The sequence below is a fragment of the Chelonia mydas genome, chromosome 5 (assembly GCF_015237465.2).
Source record: "Chelonia mydas isolate rCheMyd1 chromosome 5, rCheMyd1.pri.v2, whole genome shotgun sequence".
NCBI classification, from domain to species: domain Eukaryota; kingdom Metazoa; phylum Chordata; order Testudines; family Cheloniidae; genus Chelonia; species Chelonia mydas.
In genome coordinates this window covers 27,025,025-27,046,511 of record NC_051245.2, presented here as the reverse complement: position 1 = coordinate 27,046,511, position 21,487 = coordinate 27,025,025, and the positions used below count along the sequence as shown (strand labels likewise).

The following is a 21,487-nucleotide window of genomic DNA, read 5'->3' as shown; positions in this document are numbered from 1 at the left end:
TCCTACAGTCAGATTCAATGTCTCAGTCCTTCTCTTCAAGGTATTCAGTGTTTTGAGTTCAGGATACCTAAAAGATTGTCTAAAGCTCCAAGACAAGGACCACAGCTATACTTCTCCACAGTGAAGTTGTTTGTTGCATGTGTAAATCTTGTTTGTGTAAGAGACCTTGCTTTCTCTGGAGCCAGTCAGACACTGGAATGGGTTCCCTCTGGATGTTAGAACCACCAAAGAATTCACCACTTTCCGCTCCAAGTTCAAGGTTCACTTCTTCAACCTTGCCTTCAATAACCATACAAAATATCATAGCACTACAGATATAAAATAAAACTTCACGTATGTATGATGATAATTGTATTGCTTTATGTGCTTCTGGAAGGTACTCAGATCTCAGTGATGGGATTGGTATAAAATCCAAAATAGAATAGGAGACGGAAAGAAAAACATCTTCATTGTGGACCATTATAAAGTTTCCTTTTTATCCTGACTTTTAGCTTCATGGAGGGCCTTGGCACAAGCATTCTTTTTCTCTTGTGCCTGTACCCTTTGGAGGTCATTCATGCTAGATACTTGCCAGTTCCAAACAGATCTGGCAGCCAGTTTCCCACTGGGAACTTTGAAGCTCTTGTAGAAGCTGTCTTGAATGTTGGGTCTCTGAAGAAAGCATTGCAGAGCAGCTCCGTAAAACACTTCTCCATATCTGAAGGAATCCTGGATCATTCTCTCTCCTGGATAATTCAAAAAGGAGACTGTTCTATTTCAGACCTTACAGACAGAGGTCAAGATGAGGTAGTTTCAATGTGACCCCTTACTCTTTAAAGGAGAGATGCTTTTTTTTAAAGACTCCACATTTGGCTTTCTTCTTGACAAAACCTCCTGGCTGCCTCCAAGAAGCTCTCATTTACCTATCGCTGATCTTTCAGAGGCCTAAATTTATGTAAATCTGCATTAAAATAAAGGCAGAGTTCAGCTGACATTTACTGTAATAAAACATTAGGAATTTGATTGTTTAACAGAAGATCTTTTCCTTCCCATATTCTAAAAACAGAAAGAAACCTGAGAAGCAAAGCAGCCTTCATTTTAAGAGATTTTGTACTCTCCCAACATGATGAGTGTAATAACGTTTATCCTGTCAGTTCAAGACCAGGAGGGGATATTTTGTAAAAGTGATTAGTCCCACCCACTATTGCTAATTAATTCTTATTTGTACCATTATATTAAATGAAAGGCTCAGTATGTATGTGGGTGGGTGAGGAATTTGGGATTTTTCTCTAAAGTCCAGTTTTAAAGAGCTTCCTGTTTTGTGGGTAAGAGCATCATGGTATGACAAGCAGTAGTTTCTTAAAAACATCTTACAAAAATAAACTTGTTTTGTATGTTTAAATCTGTCTGTTTAGCATTAGTGACTTCTCATTTAATAGTGACCTGCAAAGGAAGCAAACTAGGCTTGTTCACTTTTTTTTTTTTTGCTGCTCTATGTGAAACATAAAGAAGGCCTGAAATGTGTGTAAAGCAAATAAAGGTTGAGAAAAGGGGTTCTGTTTGCCTTTTTAAATTTTAGAACTATCAAGAATACCAAGCCTGGTCTGTATGGGGTTTTAAGGGAAGAATTGTCAGAAGTTCCAGGATATATATTGGGAGCATTTTCTGTTTAAAGGTGGTGTATCTTTATAGAACTGGTTCACCACATAACTCATCTGTTTGATAGGACAGACTCCTGGGAACACATTACACTGTATTTACATATAAGCTCCTCAAAGAAGAGAAACAAAATTTGTACTCTGTCCCAAGGAGATAAGCTATCTTGAGGCAAAACCAGGTCTCTGTTTTCCTCAGAGCTCACAGCAAGGGGCTGTTCTTCAGATGAAATTCTCAGACTAGTAGAAAGATGTCTTATACAGTTGTATAAAAATTGGCCAGATTCATGATCTGTCTGATATTCAGCAGAGGAAATTCCATGCCTAAGGGTTCTCTGTGGAAGTTAACTTCATCCTGTCCATGTAAATTCCAACTCACGTAAATAAGGCCAAGATATTACATAGAGAGGCACCATAGAAAACACATGTAATAATAACAAATGTGCTAACTTTTTGCCTAATATAGTAGTGCAAACAAGATGCTGTTCCCTATAAGAATATATTAGCGTTTGTGCTGTTTATTGAATGTATTAGTGATAGTTTCCTTTAATGTCAAAGTACATTGCAAAACTGGGGGAAAGCTCAAGAGCAGGAGGCAAAATGAAACAGAGCCTGTCGAGCTCCCTGTAGAGTACTTTATATGTACTTACTTTCTTGCCATACTCTTTTGAATTAACATCAGCTGAACAGAACTGTGCTGAGATTGTCTAAATTTTATTGCTAGCTGGTTTTGTTTTTTTAATCTGATCTAAATGTGATGGGTAGACAGTCATTTAAGACTCTCTTGTTGCATCACTGCACTTATCTATAAAGTATGTCCTTCTGTAATGCGGGGTCCTGAATAGTCTACTTTTGGGGCAGTGCTGGAATTATTATTATTTATGTAGAGTATTACCATGACACTAATTTACTCATAAATCCCTCTATTAAATCCAAAGGCCAAATGGTAATTACAGTTGCTATAAACATGTCTAACAGCCTAAAAATAAGCAGTCCCTACACCCAACACAGTAATAAAGTATTCATAAGCATGCGATCAGTTTACTTACAAATAAGCCAGACCTAGGGATGACAGTCTCATTCTGGCATGGCCCAGCATGATCAGGTAGGGTCTGACAAAGAACCTTCAAATTCATAGCTCTTTTTTTATACACTTCAGCTAACTTGCTAGCTCTGGCAAAAACCTAGTTTGAAGCAGTTCATCCTTGCTACTTTCCTTTCTCTAAGGCTTTCCTTTCCTATTCTTCCCCACACCTCCACCCCTGCTTTCTAGTAGAACAGTGAGAATGTTTATGCTTGTTTCTTTTAAGACAGTTTTCCTTTGTCTTATTAATGCAGCTTTTCACTTTATCAGTTACTTTTTGATCATCTATCTTTCCCACTCTGTAAGCAATAGTACTTATTCTCATGATTTTCTTTTACTTGCTGATTGGGATTTTTTCCTTACTAGCCACAAACCAGATACTATTTTTTTAAGCAAACTTACGCTAACTTTAATTAACTATCCCTACATTACCCACCTTAAAACCGTATGTACCATGTGGGTTTTACTACATTTAAGCATTTCAAACATTTTTTTATTTTGCAACATTTTGTACAATTAATAAACTTGACAAATACAGCCTCAAAATAAGTTACCACAGTCGCATTGACAACTGCCAAAGCTTTGAATGACCATCTTCACCATGGATGTAATCCTACTTTGTAAGTATTCTGACCAGGAAGGACTAGTTAACTACCAAATTCCCTGTTCCTGCCTATTTACAATTTTTAGTTCTTCTTCGAGTGATTGCTCATGTGTATTCCACAATAAGGGTGGGTGTGTGTGTGCTTGCCACGTGCACCGGTGCCGGAAGTTTTTCTCCTAGCAGTACCTCGGGGTGGGGGAAACACCCCCTGCAACCTCTGGAGTGTCGCCTGCCTGGTGTGATATAAGGGGAGCTGTGCGCTCCCCCTACCCTCAGTTCCTTCTTGCCACCAGTGAAGGTGTGTTGGAACTACTCTGTTCCAGCTTTGCTGTAGCTCCTCCCCAGAACTGTTTGTTCATTCAGTGTTAGTACCTGTAGTTTATTAGCTGTGTAGTTAGTTTAGTTAGTCAGTGACCCCGGCCGGGGCATGCCCCACGCCCCGGGGTTTAAGTCGTTCTGCTCTTTTAGGCGTTCTATGCCAAGAAGTGACCCGCATGCAGACTGTTTGCGCTGTTTGGGCGAAACCCATATCAGCAAAAGGTGCAAGATTTGCAAGTCGTTTAAGCCTCGGACCAAAAGAGAAAAGGACATTAGGCTCTGGGCCATCCTGATGGAGTCGGCGCTGACCCTGACTCCAGCACGCAGCTCTGAACCGGTACCCAGCACTGCGGCATCGGTACACGGCGACCCTCCGGTGCCATTGACCAGTCGGCACCACTCCCCATCCACGGGGCACGTCAAGAGGGCCAGAAAGACTCCCTCTTCACAGCGGCACCGAGGGAAGTCTGGGACAGAGGCTAGGCCCATGTTGGGTAGTCCTTGATCCCCACCGGGTCCCAGGCCTCCGACTCACATTGAGTGGAGTAGCCCGGCCCTTTTGGAACAGGCCTGTCCAGATGCCCTCCAGGCAGCCCGGGATGCTATATCTATTCTGGTGCCTGGAGCGCTGCTGATGTCGGCCCCACGCTCCAGAGGCAAGCCGCTGCTGGGATCTTCTCAGTTGCCTCCATCCTGGTCTCGGTCGAGGGAACGTTCCCGACGCCATTCACCGCCCAGCGACCGTTCAGGGCAGAGTCCACGTGGATTGCCCTTGATGCCGACCAGACTGTCTGGCTGGGTTCCGGCCGGCCGGGACTCTTGGCACCGCTCATCCTCAAGGAGAAAATATCGACGGGACTGCGGCAGGCATTGCCAACCGTCCTCGTCTCTGAGGAGGTACCGCAGTCAGTCATGGCACAGTCGTTGATGCCGTTCGTGCTCGGACTCCTGCTCCAAGTCTCCGCCAAGACATTGCAGGCCTGGGCGTCGGTCGCCGTTGCGGGTCTGCCCATCGAGGCCATTCGTGGAGCAGCTGTTACCGTCAGTACCAGTCCTCCACATCGAGATTGCAGTCCCGTGTCTGATGTAGATCCCGGCTCCGCCGCTCCTCCTGGTCCAGAGCCAGCAGATTTTTATGCCAGCCTGGCCTCTATTCATAGCCGTCCTTCAATGGGCCAGGCCAGCCAACCCAAACAGCCGGCTCTGCTGGTGCCACAGCAGGTGCAGTGGCACTGAGCATCGTGGCTGGCCCAGTGGGCACTGTGGCCCCCGGCAGGAGCTTACTCGGTGGCCAGAGCTTCGGAAGCACTGTCGGCCTCCCTCTCCAGACCCCCAAGAAAGGAGTCGGTGGGACGTGAGTCCTTGGCACCATGCCCGGAATCCGACCAGATGGTGGACCCTCCAGTGCCAGCCGATACCCAGAGCATCGTACCGGCCTCCTTGCTCCACCTGGAGGAGGTGATTGCTGCCCCTCTGTCCTTGTTGGGCCCTGAAGTCCTCCTGCGGAACTCTTAAAGAGGGTGGCAGCAAGCCTCCGCCTCCAGGTAGAGGAGAGGGAGGAGCCCTCAGACTCCCTGTTTAACCTGCTGTCCCCATCGTCACCGGGTAGGGTGGCCTTGCCCTTCCATGAAGGGATGGCTAAGATTTCTAATGCCCTGTGGCAAACACCAGACCTATCTCTAAGAAGGTGGAACGCAAGTACTTTGTACCCACTAAGGGCATGAATATTTGTATACCAATCCAGCGCCCAACTCCCTGGTGGTCGAGTCAGTCAACCACAGGGAATGGCAGGGTCAGCCAGCCCCGACCGCAAAGAACAAAGACTCTCGGAGACTGGACTCTTTCAGAAGGAAAATTTATTCTTCTTTGAACTTCCAGTTATGAGTGGCAAACCTTCAGGCTCTCCTGGGCCGGTACGAATTCAATCTGTGGGGCTCCCTGCCCAAGTTTGAGGACTCCCTCCAGGAGAGTGATAGGAAGGAGTTCAAGGCACTAGTGGAGGAAGGGGCAGCGCCTGCTAGGTGTCCCTGCAGGCAGCCTCGGATGCTGCGGACACGGCCCCACAATCCGTGGCCTCTGTGGTGTCCATGAGACTGGCATCATGGCTCCTGCTCTCTGGGCTGTCCAGCGAGGCGCAGTCTTCCATGCAGGATCTCCCGTTTGACTGGGAAGCTCTGTTTGCAGCAGAAACAGATATAAGGCTGCATGGCATGAGAGACTCCCTCACAACCCTCCAGACTCTGAGCTTCTGTCCCGGCTCTGGCAAAACCTAAGTTCAAACCACAGCAGACTCCCGACCAGGCTGCCCTCCCGAAGTATGAGGCCACCCATAAGAAGCAGAGGGACTATAAGAGATGGCCTCAGAGGCAGTTTTGGCCTGCCCCCCAGCCTGGGTCCTCCAAGGGCAAGCAGGTGGGGAAAAGGCACTTTTGATGGGACGCTCGGGGGCACCCCGCCAGTCCTCATCAGGGATCCACCCCCAATAAAGCTCCCCTTCTCCAACCAGTTGTGTGCTTTCCTCCCAGAATAGTCACGGCTAACCTTGGACCGATGGGGTCCTCAACACCATCTCCTGGAGTTACACCCTCCAGTTTACTTCCTCCCTGCCCAACCACCCCCCGTCCCTCTTGGGGGACTCCTCGCACGAAGCTCTGCTCGAGCAGGAGGTGGGGCGGCTCCTAGGACTAGGAGTGATAGAGGCGGTGCCCAAGGAGTTCATGGGCAAGGGGTATTACTCCTGTTTATTTCCTTATCCCGAAGGCCAAAAGGGGGCTCAGGCCCATCCTGGACCTGCGAGGTCTGAACCAGTACATGGTGAAACTCAAGTTCCGTGTGGTTTCCCTGGCTTGCATCATCCCCTCCCTGGATCCTGGGGACTGGTACGCTGCCCTCGATCTACAGGACGCGTAATTCCACATCCACCTATTCTAGGGGCTCAGGTGTTTCCTCCATTTCGTGGTGGGACAGAATCATTACCAATTCACGGTCCTTCCATTTGGTCTGTCCATTGACCCCAGGGTGTTTACAAAATGCATGTCGGTGGTAGCGGCCTACCTCAGATGGCAGGGGTTCCAGATATTTCCCTGTCTGGACGATTGGCTTGTCCAGGGCACTTCCTGGTCGCAGGTGAGGGATCATGTGGTGCTCCTCCTGTCCACATGCACTGCCTTGGGACTGTTGGTAAACACCAAGTCCATATTAGTCCCGGTCCAATGCATAGAGTTTATCGGGGCACTCCTGGACGTGGTGTCGGCCAGGGCCTCTCTCCCGCCAGACAGATTCAAGACCCTGAAAGGTCTCATCGACTCGGTCACAAGGTTCCCAGTGACAACAGCCAGGGTTTGCCTGCAGCTCTTGGGTCACATGTTGGCATGCACATACATGGTCCATCACGCCAGACTCAGGATGAGGCCCCTCCAGCTCTGGTTGGCCTCGAAGTTCTCACAGGCCACTGACAGGATAGACAAGGTCCTCACCATGCCAGACTCTGTGATCACCTCCCTACAGTGGTAGTCCGCCCCAGACAACATGCTCCAAGGGGTCCCGTTCAGGGACAGGGCCCCGTTGTTGGAGCTGGTATCCGATGTGTAGGACCTGGGTTGGGGTGCCTATGTAGGGAACTTTCAGACCCAAGGCCTGTGGTTGGCTCAACATCTGACCCTACGTATAAATGTCAAGGAGCTCAGAGCAGTGTGGCTGGCGTATATGACTTTCTGCTCGCACCTGGAGGGCAAGGTAGTCAGGGTCCTCACGGACAACACAGCCTCGATGTTCTGTATCAACAGCCAAGGCGGGGCATGATCCTCTGCCCTCTGCCATGAAGCCCTCAGGCTGTGAGACTTTTGTATAGCCCACGACAGCCACCCGAAGGCCTTCCACTACCGGGCACCCGGAACGAGAGAGCGGATCACTTGAGCAGGGACTTTTCCTCACAACACGAGTGGTCCCTCCACCCGGAAGGACCGCTGGCTCTTCCGAAGGTGGGGAGCTCCCCAGGTGGACCTATTTGTGACTTGGCAGAACCGTCGATGCCCCCGGTTCTGCTCCAGGAGGGCCCAGGGAGGGGCACTATCTCCGATGCCTTTATCCTGTCCTGGTCAGGCCGGCTTCTCTGTGCCTTTCTCCTGTTCCCTCTAATCAGCAGGGTGCTGGAGAAGATAAAGACGGTCAAGACCAGGGTCCTCCTGATTGCCCCAGCATGGCCCAGGCAGCTTTGGTACGGGACCCTCACGGGCCTGGCAGTAGCTCCGCCGTGGCCGTTGCTGCTCCGCCCGGACCTGCTCTCTCAGGACCAGGGCCGCCTCCTCCATCCCAACCTAGCAGCTCTTCACCTCACGGCGTCGCTGTTCAGTGGTTAGGTGGAGAGGAAAGGACGTGCTCAGAACAGGTTCAGTGCAGTCTCCTCAAAAGTAGATGGCCCTCCACTCGCCGCACTTATTTGGCGAAGTGGTCTTGGTTTTCTAGGTGGGCGGCAGACCAGGGTGTCTCTTCTGTGGCCGCCCCGATTCAGCTTATCCTTGATTACTTCTTCCACCTGAGGTCCCAGGGTCTGGTGCCCTCGTCAGTCAAGGCGCACCTGGCTGCCATATCGGCCTCCCATCCACCGGTGCAAGGGCACACGGTATTTTCCCATGCCAAGACTGGCCGGTTCCTTAAGGGTTTGGACGGTCTCTTTCCGTATTCTAGACCCCCCAGTCCCGCAGTGGAACCTAAACCTGGTGCTGGCTTGTCTCATGGGGCCCCCGTTTGAACCACTGGCCACGTGCTCCTGATCTCACCTCTTATGGAAGGTGGCCTTCCTGGTTGCAGTCACGTCAGCCAGGTGAGTCTCGGAGCTCGGGGCCCTGACCTCCCGAAGGTGGTCTCTGCCTACGACATGGGTTAGGACATTTTTCTACTGGTCCACTGCCCCAAACCTCATGCCTCGAGTGAGGAGTGCCATCTCCACACACTTGATGTGCGGCAGGCTCTGGCTTTCTACCTCGAGCGGAACAAGCCATTCAGAAAGTCCTCGCAAGTGTTCGTCGCCTCAGCTGAGCGCGCAAGGAACCAGCCGATTTCCACTCAGTGGCTTTCCGATTGGATCATTTCATGCATCCATTCCTGTTATGAGCTGGTGGGTTTCCCCCTGCCACCCATTGTGAGGGCACACTTGACTCGGGCAAAGGCTTCGTTGGCTGCCTTTGTGGCCCGTGTCCCCATCCAGGACATTTATAGGGCCACCACGTGGTCTTCGGTTCACACGTTCACCTCGCACTATGCGATCGTCCTCCAAACCAGGGATGATGCCGGGTTCGGCAGGGCTGTCCTCTGTCCTGGGAACTTGTGAACTCCTACCCACCTCCAACAGATATAGCCTGGAATCGCCTATTGTGGAATACACATGAGCAATCACTCGAAGAAAAGACAGTCTTTTCCAAGCTCAAGGATGCCCAAACTTGGGTACCACTTTTCAAGCGTTGTACTGTAATTTGACTTCAGCCTGTAATTCAGTTACAGTATGAAAAATGGGCATGGAATGTAAGGTCTTTCCATTTATCCCCATAGTGAATTTTGGTGTGGAAACAAAACATTGGCCAATCAGAATAACAATCTTTGGATTCATACCACAAGTGGTGATTTCCAGCCACCATGCAATATTTACCATTCCCAGCATAAGTGGCTTATACTTCACCCGTTCCCCAGTATCTAAACAGTACTGTGAAGTTTGGAGATTGCTCCCCCAGAGAGAACCCACCTGCTGGCAACACTGTAAAACATTATACCTGCGCATGTGGGTGTCCCCTAGGTGCAAGCAACAGGACAAGTCCAGGGCTTTCCAGAACCTGTTGTTATCTTGCCACAGTATTTGAGGAGAACAAACTTCTCAAATCTTATCGGCTTCATTGTCTTCTAGTACTCCTACTGGTGGTATTTTGCAGTTACTGATATGGATAGTGTGAATGGTGTAAAACAACTCCTCCCCCCCCCCCCCCCCCCCGAAAAAAGAAAAAAACTGCAAAAAAACCCCCAACCCTCTCAAGGGTCCAGTATCATGGGGGTTAATTGTGGAAAGGCGGTAGGGCTCCTTATCCCAATCAATATGATCTCTGCCATACCAAGTTTTCAATTTCTCTGTTGATAAAGAGGGCAGTTTACCTTGTTATGTATCAATGAGAGAGGCTGATTTTGTCTAGTGCATACCCTGTGTATGAAGGGTATGCTATGGCCTGGCTGTTGCCCTGCTTTGATGATCCTCACTGGTTTGGTTGATTATTTCATTTACTTTATGCTGTACTTCCTTAAATGCATTCACTATACTGTGCATATTATATACATTCAGAAGTTCTTGATTAATGAGTTCTTTGCTTTGCTCATTCATTGGGCTTAGTATGTCCGCAGCCAGCTTGTGCTGGAATGCTCAGTCATGTTCCCATAGGGTCTTAATGTCCATCAGGTCCAGGTTTCAGATTGATGCTCCTGCTCTAAACCACTCTGCTAAATCACTGGCCGATAGGGCTCTGTTAGCATCTCTTTTGAATTGATTTGGGTGCCTTTACCTCTACATTTCTATCAACAAAGTCTTTACAATAGTCATTTATCATTTGCCATACAATTGGTCAAGCTCTGGTGGACATAATCGTTTTGGCAAATGCAGTGAAGTCAAGCTGAACAACATAGGTACATGTAGCAGTTGAACATCACTGTACAGCGCTTCTTTAAGAGACTATAATACCAATCCATTACTGGGTTCTACCTCCACCTTGAGGAATTCTTTTTTTTTTTTTCATTGTATGGTATTTGTGCCACCCTTATTTCTGCTGTTCTTGATTCTCAAAAAGATACATATTCATGAGACCTTATTTGAGTAAAATTTACAGGAAACACAAAGCATGTATAATGCCTCTCATGTCTAACATACACATGGAAAATTCAAGGTACTGTGCCAGATAAACTGCAGTGCTGGCTTTTTTATATTATATAGTAGGGGCCTCCTCATCTAGGAGCTGGAAATATTTTTTTTCCCAAGGTTAAGTGTACCAGCACTCTGTCCCCTACTTGTCAGTCTACATTTTGGGCTTGTCAGTTAAAGCATGTCCTCATTTTTGGCATGATCCTACTGTGCACTAGACACATAAATTATAATTTTTCTCCATCTGTCTTATCCATTGTTTTGTGGCCAACCCTTCTGTTCTGGGAGTCTCATTTCTCTGCCTGTTATAGCAGTAAAAGGAGACACACCAGTTTTATTTTGGGTTCCCATTAAAGTCAGAAGAGTCATAGTCATTTTTTCATCTTTGCCTGATTCACACACCATTTTCTTTAGCGTTGTTTTGACTGTTCTGTTTGTACTTTCTACCAAGCCAGAAGCATGTGGCTGAAAAGTAATATGAAATTTTTGCTCTATTCCCAGCATAATGCAAGCATCTTTCATCACTTTCACTGTGAACGTTGTTCCCTGGTCTCTGTCTCTGGAGCATTCCCCACCTGGAAAAGACGTTCTACTAATAGTTTTGCTGTAACAGGAGCAGGTGGCTTTTCCAGTAGACAAGGCTTCTATCCATTTAGTAAAGACATCAGCAATTACAAGTAGATATTGGTTTGCTGCCTCTTGTGTGCAATAACTCCCCAGCATGGTGAATCTGCAGTCTTTCCCAAGGAACCCTGAGGTGCTGTTCCTGAATAAATCCACATTTTGTTTTCCCTGGTGAATTGCTTTTAGCACCAAATAACACAATTGTTAACAGAAAAGAAAAGGAGTACTTGTGGCACCTTAGAGACTAACCAATTTATTTGAGCATGAGCTTTCGTGAGCTACAGCTCACTTCATCGAGCTGTAGCTCACGAAAGCTCATGCTCAAATAAATTGGTTAGTCTCTAAGGTGCCACAAGTACTCCTTTTCTTTTTGCGAATACAGACTAACACGGCTGTTACTCTGAAACCTGACAATTGTTAACATGATCTATTAACTTTTTTTTTTTATAATCAGGCCATTTTAATCAGTCACTGATAAGTGGCATCAGTATTTTGTTGGGCTCCCAATGATACATCATGCACAGATCTTAACATTTCCCTTTTAAGGGGGCTGTGGTAGAATTCAGACCAGGTAAGGTAAATCATCCCCTTCAGTGAGCAACAAATTTTCCCTCACAAGGAGCAATTTGCCATTTAACTGATTTAACTTCCCATGTAATACTCTTTGTTTAAGAGCAAATACTTCTGGATCAGATTCTTGTAATGTTGTTAAATCCAGTGTTTTCTGCTTGTGCTCAAGTGGTAACACCAAGGACTGGAATGAGTGGGACCTGTACTGGAGCTCCACTAGCAGCAGCTTCATCCACCCTATTGTTTTTCTTGCTCACTTCCCGTGTCTGGAATGAGCTTTTACCTTAAGCATACATACCCACTGAGTTACCCAATTTGTTTGCTAGCTCCCATACACAGGACAAAAGGGCTTAATGGTGTAAAGGCTTTTGATCTGTACTGCAAAATAAATTCATACTCCACCAAGGGAGATATGTTGTCAGAGCATCACAGATGCACTGAGAGTTTGAACGTGTTATAGTTGCCGGTGCTTGTCCTTTATTACGGAGTGATGATACCTCTCCTACAGCAGCCACTTCAGCATACTGGGTTGAGTGTGTACTACACCTGTACTGCACATGTTTAACCTAAACCGAAGGCACCCAAACCGTACATCTTATTTTTGGTGATAAGAGGACTCATCAACATATATTGTCAGACCCTCAGGGTGAAGCCATTCAGAATTTAAAATATGTATTGCACATGGGATAAAATGGTTAGAGGCTCCTTTTCTAGGATACTTGCATGGAGTACCACAATTAACAGTCTCGCAGGCAAAGATGAGGGTTGTTTAAGATGACAGACTTCAATTTGGTGCTCTTCCAGCAGCAAGGACCACTGTGTCAATCTAGGACTAGTCTGGTAAAATCAGAGATGGTATAGTGATACTTTAAAAGATACTTTAAAGGAGTATGAGCAGTGTACAATTGTGTCCCCCAATCCCATCAGACATCTTAAATGTGTCAAGCTCACCAAATAGTCGATAAATGTTTTTCACATTGGCGATACTACTTTCCAGCTCCATTCAGTATCCTGGAAGCATAAGCAATAGGTTTTCTTCTGTCATGATAGTCGTGAATTAACGCAGCTGAAATGGCTGTGTCCCTGTTTGCAACAAACAATCCAAAAGTTTTTATATAACTTAGAGTGCTAAGAACTGGAGCTTTTGTTAAAGCCTCTTTTAACTTATATGCTACAGGGGGATGTCCATTCCCATTCTACCGTTTTTTCTGCAGGAGCTGGTAGAGAGGTGCAGCGTTTGCTGTGTAGTCAGGGAAGAAATCCTGACAAAATCCTGTCCTGCCCAGTGAGATAGCAGCACTGTTTCTGTGTTAGGGAAGGGCAGCTCCAAAATCACTTCAACCTTTTGTTTTTCTGGAGCTTGCTGGCCAGGATGCAGGGTTAGTTCCAGGAAGGAAACCTCCTGCAAACAGGTTTCCAGTACATTTTAAATGGTTTTCCCTATCAGAAGTATGCACCAGAATATCATCTACATACTGCACAACATTTTCTTAATAGGTTTAGCCCTAAGCCATTAGTAGGATTTTTTTTCAGTCTATTAAACATTTCAATCTATTAAACAATTTCTTAGTTTTTATACTGTTAATCTTTTCCACTTACAAAACACCACCGTATAGATTTTTACTCCCTAATAACATTTACTTCACAGTTAATCATAACTCTTATAGTTTAATTTCCGTTTTTTATTTGCTATTGCATTATATTAGCCATATCAATTTCCACATGAAGTGTAACTGTTTTTGTGCTTAAAGAGTTTCCATGTATCCTTATCAATGTGACTTTCTCAGAGCCACCTTTAAGGGTCAGTCTTTCTAATATGGTGTCTCTTGTGCACTCTCCCTCCCCCCCCTGCTGTTTCTTAAGAGGTGCACTGTCTTTAGTTTTTCATTCTTTTCCTGCAGTGCTTTTAGCAGCTGTTTTATTACTGAAAAAGGATCTCTCCCCATTATCCTAGTTCTGGCTGGCCCTGCCACAGTTCTGACCATGTCCTCTGGCCCTTATTTAAGAAGATATTGAACTTTAACCCTTTTGGTACCTCAATGCTTTTATAAATGCTAAATAACAAAACCACATGACACTAGATATCTGTGTTTGGCAAAACATCTCTATCCACTTTGCAACTTTGAATGAAAGATTTGGATAGATGATTAGTGGAATTTTTTTTAAAAGCCAATTTATTTCACACATTTTACATTTTCTTTTTAGATCTTTTGGTTTTTTTTAAATTCTGAGGTCCATTGCTGTACTGTAAACAGTTTATTATGAAAGACCAAATAAATACTTTAAACTTGCTCAGTTTACCCTGCCACTGAGCCTCTGAACCTTCTTTCCTAAAATGGTTACCTTTGCAAATTGCAATTTATGAGCATATGATACTTTTAAGTTCCTCACATTTCTAAACTGCCATTTTGTTTTTATATTTATGCTTTAGATAAATTTTCACAGGCAAGATAACTTTTTGGGCCTTGGCTCTGCTAATTGCTGAATCCTAGCAATGTTTTTTTTTTTAACTGCTATTTTCACTCCCTTATTTTCCTTAGTGTCTCAGCTATCTGCGACTTTAGTAAGCTCATTTACACTTACATTTTTCTTTTTCTAACAAGCAGTATTTCTGTTCTAATTTACAATGTGTTGTCCCTCTTTTTTCTTACAGTCTGTTGTTTTAGCTGATCAGCACCCCTTGTGTTGCTCTTAATAATCTTTCTGCACAACTGTACATAGGTTATGTCCCCATTTGTACATTTGGAAGTACTCAAGCCATATAGAAATCCCTATTTCCTTTTCAGTGATTTTTGACTAAATCATCCATAGTCAAATTATGATGTGTCTCTGCATGCAGCAGTCATTTACAATTGATTATTTACAGACCATTTCTTTGGGAAAAGAGCCCATTTTTCTTCAGAGGATCTGTAAAGGCTACTGGGGCAAAAGTGTAGTGGGGGTAGTCTCACCACCTGACCAGCCCTTTGCGTGATTTCACTACCTGGTTTCCACTGGGTGTGACTACTAGAATTGTATTGCATTGCCATAAGTTAGTTTCATTATTAAACCAACCTTTTAACACTTTAACATCCTCATTAACAGTTCTGTTTCTATTGTTAACACTTCTGCAAACTTCGACTGTTCAGTTCCCTCCAAAATTTGCAGCATTAATTTGTGCAAAAGCTACTTTTTTAACTCCTCAGTCTCTCTCCTTAAAAATCACTTGTTTATCTCCCAAAATGACACATTCATCAGCTGATTTCTCTCAGCAGCTCTGAGCTTATTTCTGTGCTTTTTGCACTCATTCTTCAAGGCGGTGCACTTTGCCTGCAAAGACTTGATCTGCACTATAGAGTTAGGTCAGTGTAAGGCAGCTTATGTTGCCCTAAGTGTGTCTGTCTACACTACAGTCTTGCTCCACAAAAGGTTTAGGGTGTACGTCGGTGTAGTTAGGGCAGCGCAGTGTCCATGTAGACGCTTACTTAACATGGGTTGTTGACTAAATTTTCTTTTTATTTTCATGGCTCCATCCCTGGCTCACAGCTCGGGCTGTCACACTTGGGTGGATGGGGGGCCCCAACTAGAGCCCAGCTGCCCCCTGGGCTCCCAGCTACCTGTTCCTAATGGGCTGCTGCCCAGGCTCCCCACTCCCAGCAGGGAGCCCTGCTTCCCCCCGGTTTGCCCGCTCCCAGCCAGGCTGCTGCCTGGGCTCCCTGCTCTGAACACAGCTGCTAGGTGCTGAGGGCCAGGCCTCCCAGCTCCCCACAGTGCAGCTGCTCTGAGAGGAGACAATAGCAGCATGAAATTGAGCCTGGCTGGGGCTCACAGCTGGGGCTGTCACCCTCGAGTGAATGGAGGGGCTCCAGCTGTGAGCCCTGCATGGCTGTCATTTTTCCACAATGCCCCACTTTAGTCACTGCAAGCACCTCTGGTGAGGATAAACTCCATCATCAGCAGAAGGAGGGTAGTGTGGACACCAACAGCTGATTGAATGACTGTGATGGCTGTAGGTTGACCTAAATTAAGTCGACCTAATTTTGTAGTGTAGACACCCGCCCTTAGCCCCCAAGTACAATCCCTGTAACACAGCTGCCTTTGTCTGTGCTTTCTTAACCTTGGGATTGTTTAAGAAGGCAGTATTAATATTGGTCTCCTCTGGTCTTATTCTTTAAAATTTCAGTGGTATTCAATGGACCTCTGCCATGCTTTGCCAAGAAGCTTTCTGCATAGGTATCCAAGGTACTTTCCATTTCTCTTTTGCTAGTGATTTTTACTTTAGGAGAGAAATTATAATGGCTCCAGAGGATAAGTCACTACACTTTACCCTGGGGTTTTAGAGCAACTGAAATTAATGTTGGTGGAAGTCCCTTCATGGTTGCCAGAATGTTAGAATTATTATTTATGAAAGGTATTACCACAACACTAATTGAACCATAAATTACAGTACACTTACAAACTGGCCACACCGAGGGATGATCATCTCATTCAGACATGCCCTAGCATGATCAGCTAGAGTCTGACAAAGAAACTTCAAATTCATAGCTCTCTTTATGCACCTCAGCTAGCTTTTGCAAAAACTCAGTTTGAAGCAGTTCATCTTGCTACTTTCCTTCTTCCAAGTCCTTCTTTTCTCCCCAGCCCTTTTGCTTACCAGTAGAACAGTGGGGGGGTTTATGCTTGTTTCTTTTAAGACAGTTTTCCTCTGTCTTGTTTCTGCAGCTTTTCATGTTGTCAGTTACTTTTGAACCGTACATCTTTCCCACACTGTAAGCAATATTGCTTATTATTCTCTTGACCTTTTACTTGCTGATTGGGGCCTTTTCTGTACTTGCCACAAACCATAAAGCGGATATTTTCTTAGCTTAAGTTTGCCTAACTTTAATTAACTATCCCTACTTGCCATGTAGTGCTATATATGTATTTAAAAGGCCCTGTGTACTTATGTCATGTATTAGACCTAAAATTTGTGACACAGCCCCACAGATTATATAGCAGAGTTGAACTGTGTTGTAATGTTTGGGAGAACAGCTTCATTAAAGCAGGATTTATGAGCTTCACATGGCAGCCACCTCCGTCTAACCCCAGGAGTACTGTAGTCCCTTCTGCTGCTGGCTGCTCTTTCTACTCCAGTCTGCAACACAGTTTCTCTTCCTATGGGCCTTAGTAGCTCCGCAAGATGGGAGGCGCATTTCTGCAGTTCAGCAGCTGAGTAGCTGTCAAGTGGCTGCCATGCAGAGCTCTTAAGCCCTGAAGGAAGGAAGTAGCTTGAAAGGCCTTGTCTATACTACAGAGTTTTGTCAACGCAAGTTAAGCCGACAGTTTAAAATTGGTGTAATTATATCGCTTGTGCGTGTTAATACAACGCTCCTTCTGTTGGCTGAGTGCATTTACAGTCGGTGCTCTAGCATCAACAGTGAGAGCAGTGCACTGTGGGTAGCTATTCCACTCTGCTACTTGCCACCTTCTGCAGCTAGGAGTGGTGGCAAGGCAGAGTGAATCGCAGTGCAGCATGGGTGGGGGCTCAATGTCTCATGATGCAGTTCTTTCCGTCCCAGCATTCCATGGGCTTCCGACTGCGTTTTGTGACATTTTTCAATGGCTCCTGTTTACTATGTGCATGCCATCTCTGTGTGAAAGGATGGATCCTGCACTGCTCTCTACTGTTGTGGTCACTGTTATGAATACATCGCGGATGATCATGCAGTATATCATGAGCTTCCAATCTGAACAGGAATCAGAGTTGCCTGACCTGCTCTGTGTCATGGAAAGAAACAATACCAGATAACTTTTGGCATTCATGGAGCAACTGCACACAGGGTACCGTCACTTTTGGGCTCAGGAAATGAGCACAGAGTGGTGGGATCGCATCATTCTCCTGGCAGAACACGTGCATGCTTGCTCCTCCCTGCGGCTGATACAGAACTGCTTTCCATGCCTTCTCCAAACTCCTCCCACACATTCTTTGCACTATCCTGGAACGTCTTGGTACCCTATTCACTCCACCCTTTCATACAGCTTTTGAAATGATAGCTGGACTTACACACCGCTATTAACGCCTTCACTGCCCTGCACTCTTATCTCCCTTCCCACCAAGTCTTGTGGGTGGTGTTAACTGGTATTTAATAAAAACAAACTCTCTGAAAGATAACCAATCTTTGTCTCCTACAGATGGTGGTTGCTGCTGGTAGTAAAATATAGTGGCAGTCTAATCATTTGCTGACTACAAATCCCAGTCAGGAATCATCACAATTTTTATGCAAGGTGGCAAGTTAACAAAGCATGGCAGAATGCAGTATAGAAGAACACATTATTCATGCTCATTGTCAAAATGTTGCCTCAAAACCTCCCTGATTTGAATAGCCCCCCAGCTGTGCACCTCCAATAGCCCTGGTATCTGGCTGCGCAAATTCAGCTGCCAGGTGATCCACCCTCACGCCCCACCTGGGGGGAACTTTTTACCCTTAGCCTTGGAAATATTATGGAGTGCACAGCAGGCTGCTATGACCACAGGAATATTTTGGTCATTTATGTCTAACCTGCCATAAAGGCAGCATCAGCGTACTTTTAATCTGCCACAGGCACATTCTATGGTCATAGTGCACCTGCTCAACCTGTTGTTGAAGCACTCCTTCCTGCTGTCCAGGTTTCCGATGTAAGGCTTCAAGAGCCATAGGAGTAAGGGATATGCTGGGTCTCCCAGGATCACTATAGGCATTTCAACATTCCCCGACTGAAACTTCTGATCTGGAAACGAAGTTCCTACTTGGAGCTTTCTGTACAGGCCAGTGTTACTGAAGATGCATACGTCATGTGCCTTCCTGGACCACCCCGCGTTAATGTCAGTGAAACACTCACAGTGATCCACAAGCACCTGCAATACCATTCAGAAGTACCCCTTTCTATTAATGTAGTCCATTGCAAAATAGGGAAAGAACAAGTTAAAAATTATTTGGACAAATTAGATGTCTTCAAGTCACCAGGGCCTGATGAAATGCATCCTAGAATACACGAGCTGACTGAGGAGATATCTTAGCCATTAGCGATTATCTTTGAGAAGTCATGGAAGATGGGAGAGATTCCAGAAGACTAGAAAAGAACAAAGATAGTGTCCATCTATAAAAAGGGAAATAATGACAACCCAGGGAATTACAGACCACTCAGCTTAACTTCTGTACCCAGAAAAATAACGGAGCAAATAATTAAGCAATCAATTTGCAAACATCTAGAAGATAATAAGGTAATAAGTAACAGTCAGCTTGGATTAGGGCCAATATTGTAAATTCTGTCACCATTTTACACATCAGGGGTCATTGAAGCCAATCTCTCACTTCTGAGGGTAAACAAGGATGCAAGGGTGCATCTTCTGCATGCGTGCTGCTTCAGACCCAATCCCTACGCTGCTCACCTTTGTGCCACTTTGATCCCTGCACAAGTGATTGCCAATTGGTGCGGAGAAAGTGGAGGAAAGAACCTTTGCAGAGGATTGGTGAGTACCTCTAGGAAAGTTTCCCTGAAATCTCTCTAGGATTCCCATGAAATCTTGGTGTGCCTTAACACACTGTTCTGCTGTACTGCTTAGCTGCAGAAGGAAATGTAGAGCACGCTCAAACACCGCTAGTCTTGTACGTTTCTGTCCCTTCACCCACTTCTTGAATATACAGAGCAAAGGACAGCTCTATCTCATATAACCGAGGAGCATCAACTCAAAAAGTTCACTTACCAGGGCTCTCCCCTCCTGCATCATGCGCACCAGAGACAGACTGCTGCGACTGGGTAGACCCCTCTGGTGTGGAAAAGAGGTCCTGACTTGCTGCGCCACTGGACAACCCTGACGTGTGCGCCACATCGTCCTCCAACTCAACCTCCTTATCCACGACTTCGTCCTCAGGGTCAGTCCACTGTCTGCTGCTTCCAGCCCCATTTGAAGTATCCCCAGGGCTTTTGGCAGTGGAGGTGGGGTCGCCACCAAAGATGGCGTCCAGCTCCTTATAGAAGCATCAGGTATTCAGCACCAGAGCGACGGTTTGCTTCCCTTGTATGCCTGCCTCAGCTCCTTTGTCTTCACATGGCACTAATGCATGTCCCATACATAGTCTGTATCTAACAAGCCATGAGAAATCTGACAATCAGTATCGACGTTCCTATGGCTTGAGCGGAGCTGGGACTGAGCAGCCTGTTCTCCCCACAGTACCAGCAGATCCAGCAACTCAAGTGTGCTCGAAGCAGGAGAGCGTTTGCTGCATGGAGCCACCATGGTCAGCTGAGAAGATGCGATGTGAGCTGTCCACACCCAGCTAACAGAAAGTGGAATTTCAGTAATTTCCATGCCTTTAAAGGGGGAGGGGTGGATGCCTGTGTACATGGTGCAGGACAGCGGAGTTTGAACCACTGCCCAAAGCGGTTAGGATGGGCATTGTGAGATACCTCCTGGAGGCTATTTAGAGCGATATAATCAAGCATTGTGTCTACACTGACACTTTGTCAATATAACTTTGCCACAAAAATCTCTACGCCTCTCGTCGAGGTGATTTTATTTTGTTGGCAAAGCAGGAGCATTTTGTCGGTAGAAGGAGCACTGCAGTTTGTACACCTCCACTGTTTTGTCGATGAAACCCGACTTTTGTCGACAAAACTGTCTAGTGTAGACAAGGCCTAAGATACTGCAGTCCATCTCTCTCTCTCTCTCTCTGTCAGTAAAATTTAACAGAGGCTCCTGCAGAAGTTCTGAGTAGGCTAGTAATCACTTTTGTCATTGCTGCTTTACCCTCTGGAACAATCTCCCCTTCCATTTTCTTAATGCCCATGTGCAGAAATTAAAATACAAACGGAGGAATAAGAGAGAAAACCAAAAGGGTCAGCCAAGAAGCTAAAGAGCAGAAGGCAGTGGTTTAGAGGATTTGTGATATAAGCAAGTAATATAAGGGGCTATATGTTTGGCTACATCATATTATACACATGATTCTGGATGTGGGTGTGCATGTGGCAACCTAGAAATTGCTCATCCTTTTTTGGTTTTTGTTCTTTTGGCAGATGATCACTGTGAATGCTTCCTTGTTCCCTAGCTCTATTACTAATTCCTTGATAGCAGTTGGAAATGATGGCCTTCAGGAGAGAGACAGAATGGTTCGAGCTTGTATTGCTATTATCTGTGAACTAGGTGAGAATGTTGAAACAATTATCAAATTCAATACAAAGCATCAACTCATCAAATCTTTAAAGGATCCTTTCTTTTGTAGGTTTTTACTAAAGTGCTTTTCCCCCCCAAGTAATCGAATATATTATAGTAGGTAGTTTGTAAAGCAGATAATCATGGGGGTTTTTTTTGTGAAAATGCCACAAATCTAGTGAATTTTTTTAGTTGTCAAAAAAGTCAGTCAATTTGAAATTGTCAGTTTAAAAAAAACAAACCACACCCAAAAAACAAAGAAATTGACAGTTTTATCCTTGCCCTGAGCTCTTTGCCATTTTTTATGGTTTTTACAATTAACGTTTGCTATAAAAAAAAATAAGTACCCCCCCCACCCCCCCGTGTCAGCTGTTGTGTAAAAGACGCACACAAACTGGCAATAATTGTCTTTGTGGGAAGGGGAAACTGAAAATTACTAGGCACTGTCAAATGTGCAAATGAAGCTGCAAAATGTTTTCCTCAAGTACTTTTCAGTGACCATTACATGTAATAATAGGTGGCAGTAATTTCGGAGAAAAGTGCAAGTATTCAAGTTGGCCATATCTTTTTAATATGTTAATCCCCACATTTATTACTCATGTTAATATGCATT

The 21,487-nt window shown here is 45.5% G+C and overlaps 1 protein-coding gene across 5 annotated transcripts in view; it reads left to right on the top strand.

Moving 5' to 3' along the window:
• RICTOR (RPTOR independent companion of MTOR complex 2) overlaps positions 1–21,487 on the top strand; it is a 183,309-nt gene that overhangs the window by 77,988 nt on the left and 83,834 nt on the right. For all 5 annotated transcript variants that reach the window (XM_043547431.1, XM_037902702.2, XM_037902705.2 and 2 more), the window contains one exon: positions 20,739–20,865. In XM_043547431.1, the coding sequence (XP_043403366.1) occupies positions 20,739–20,865 (127 nt within the window). The remainder of the gene's footprint in view (positions 1–20,738; positions 20,866–21,487) is intronic.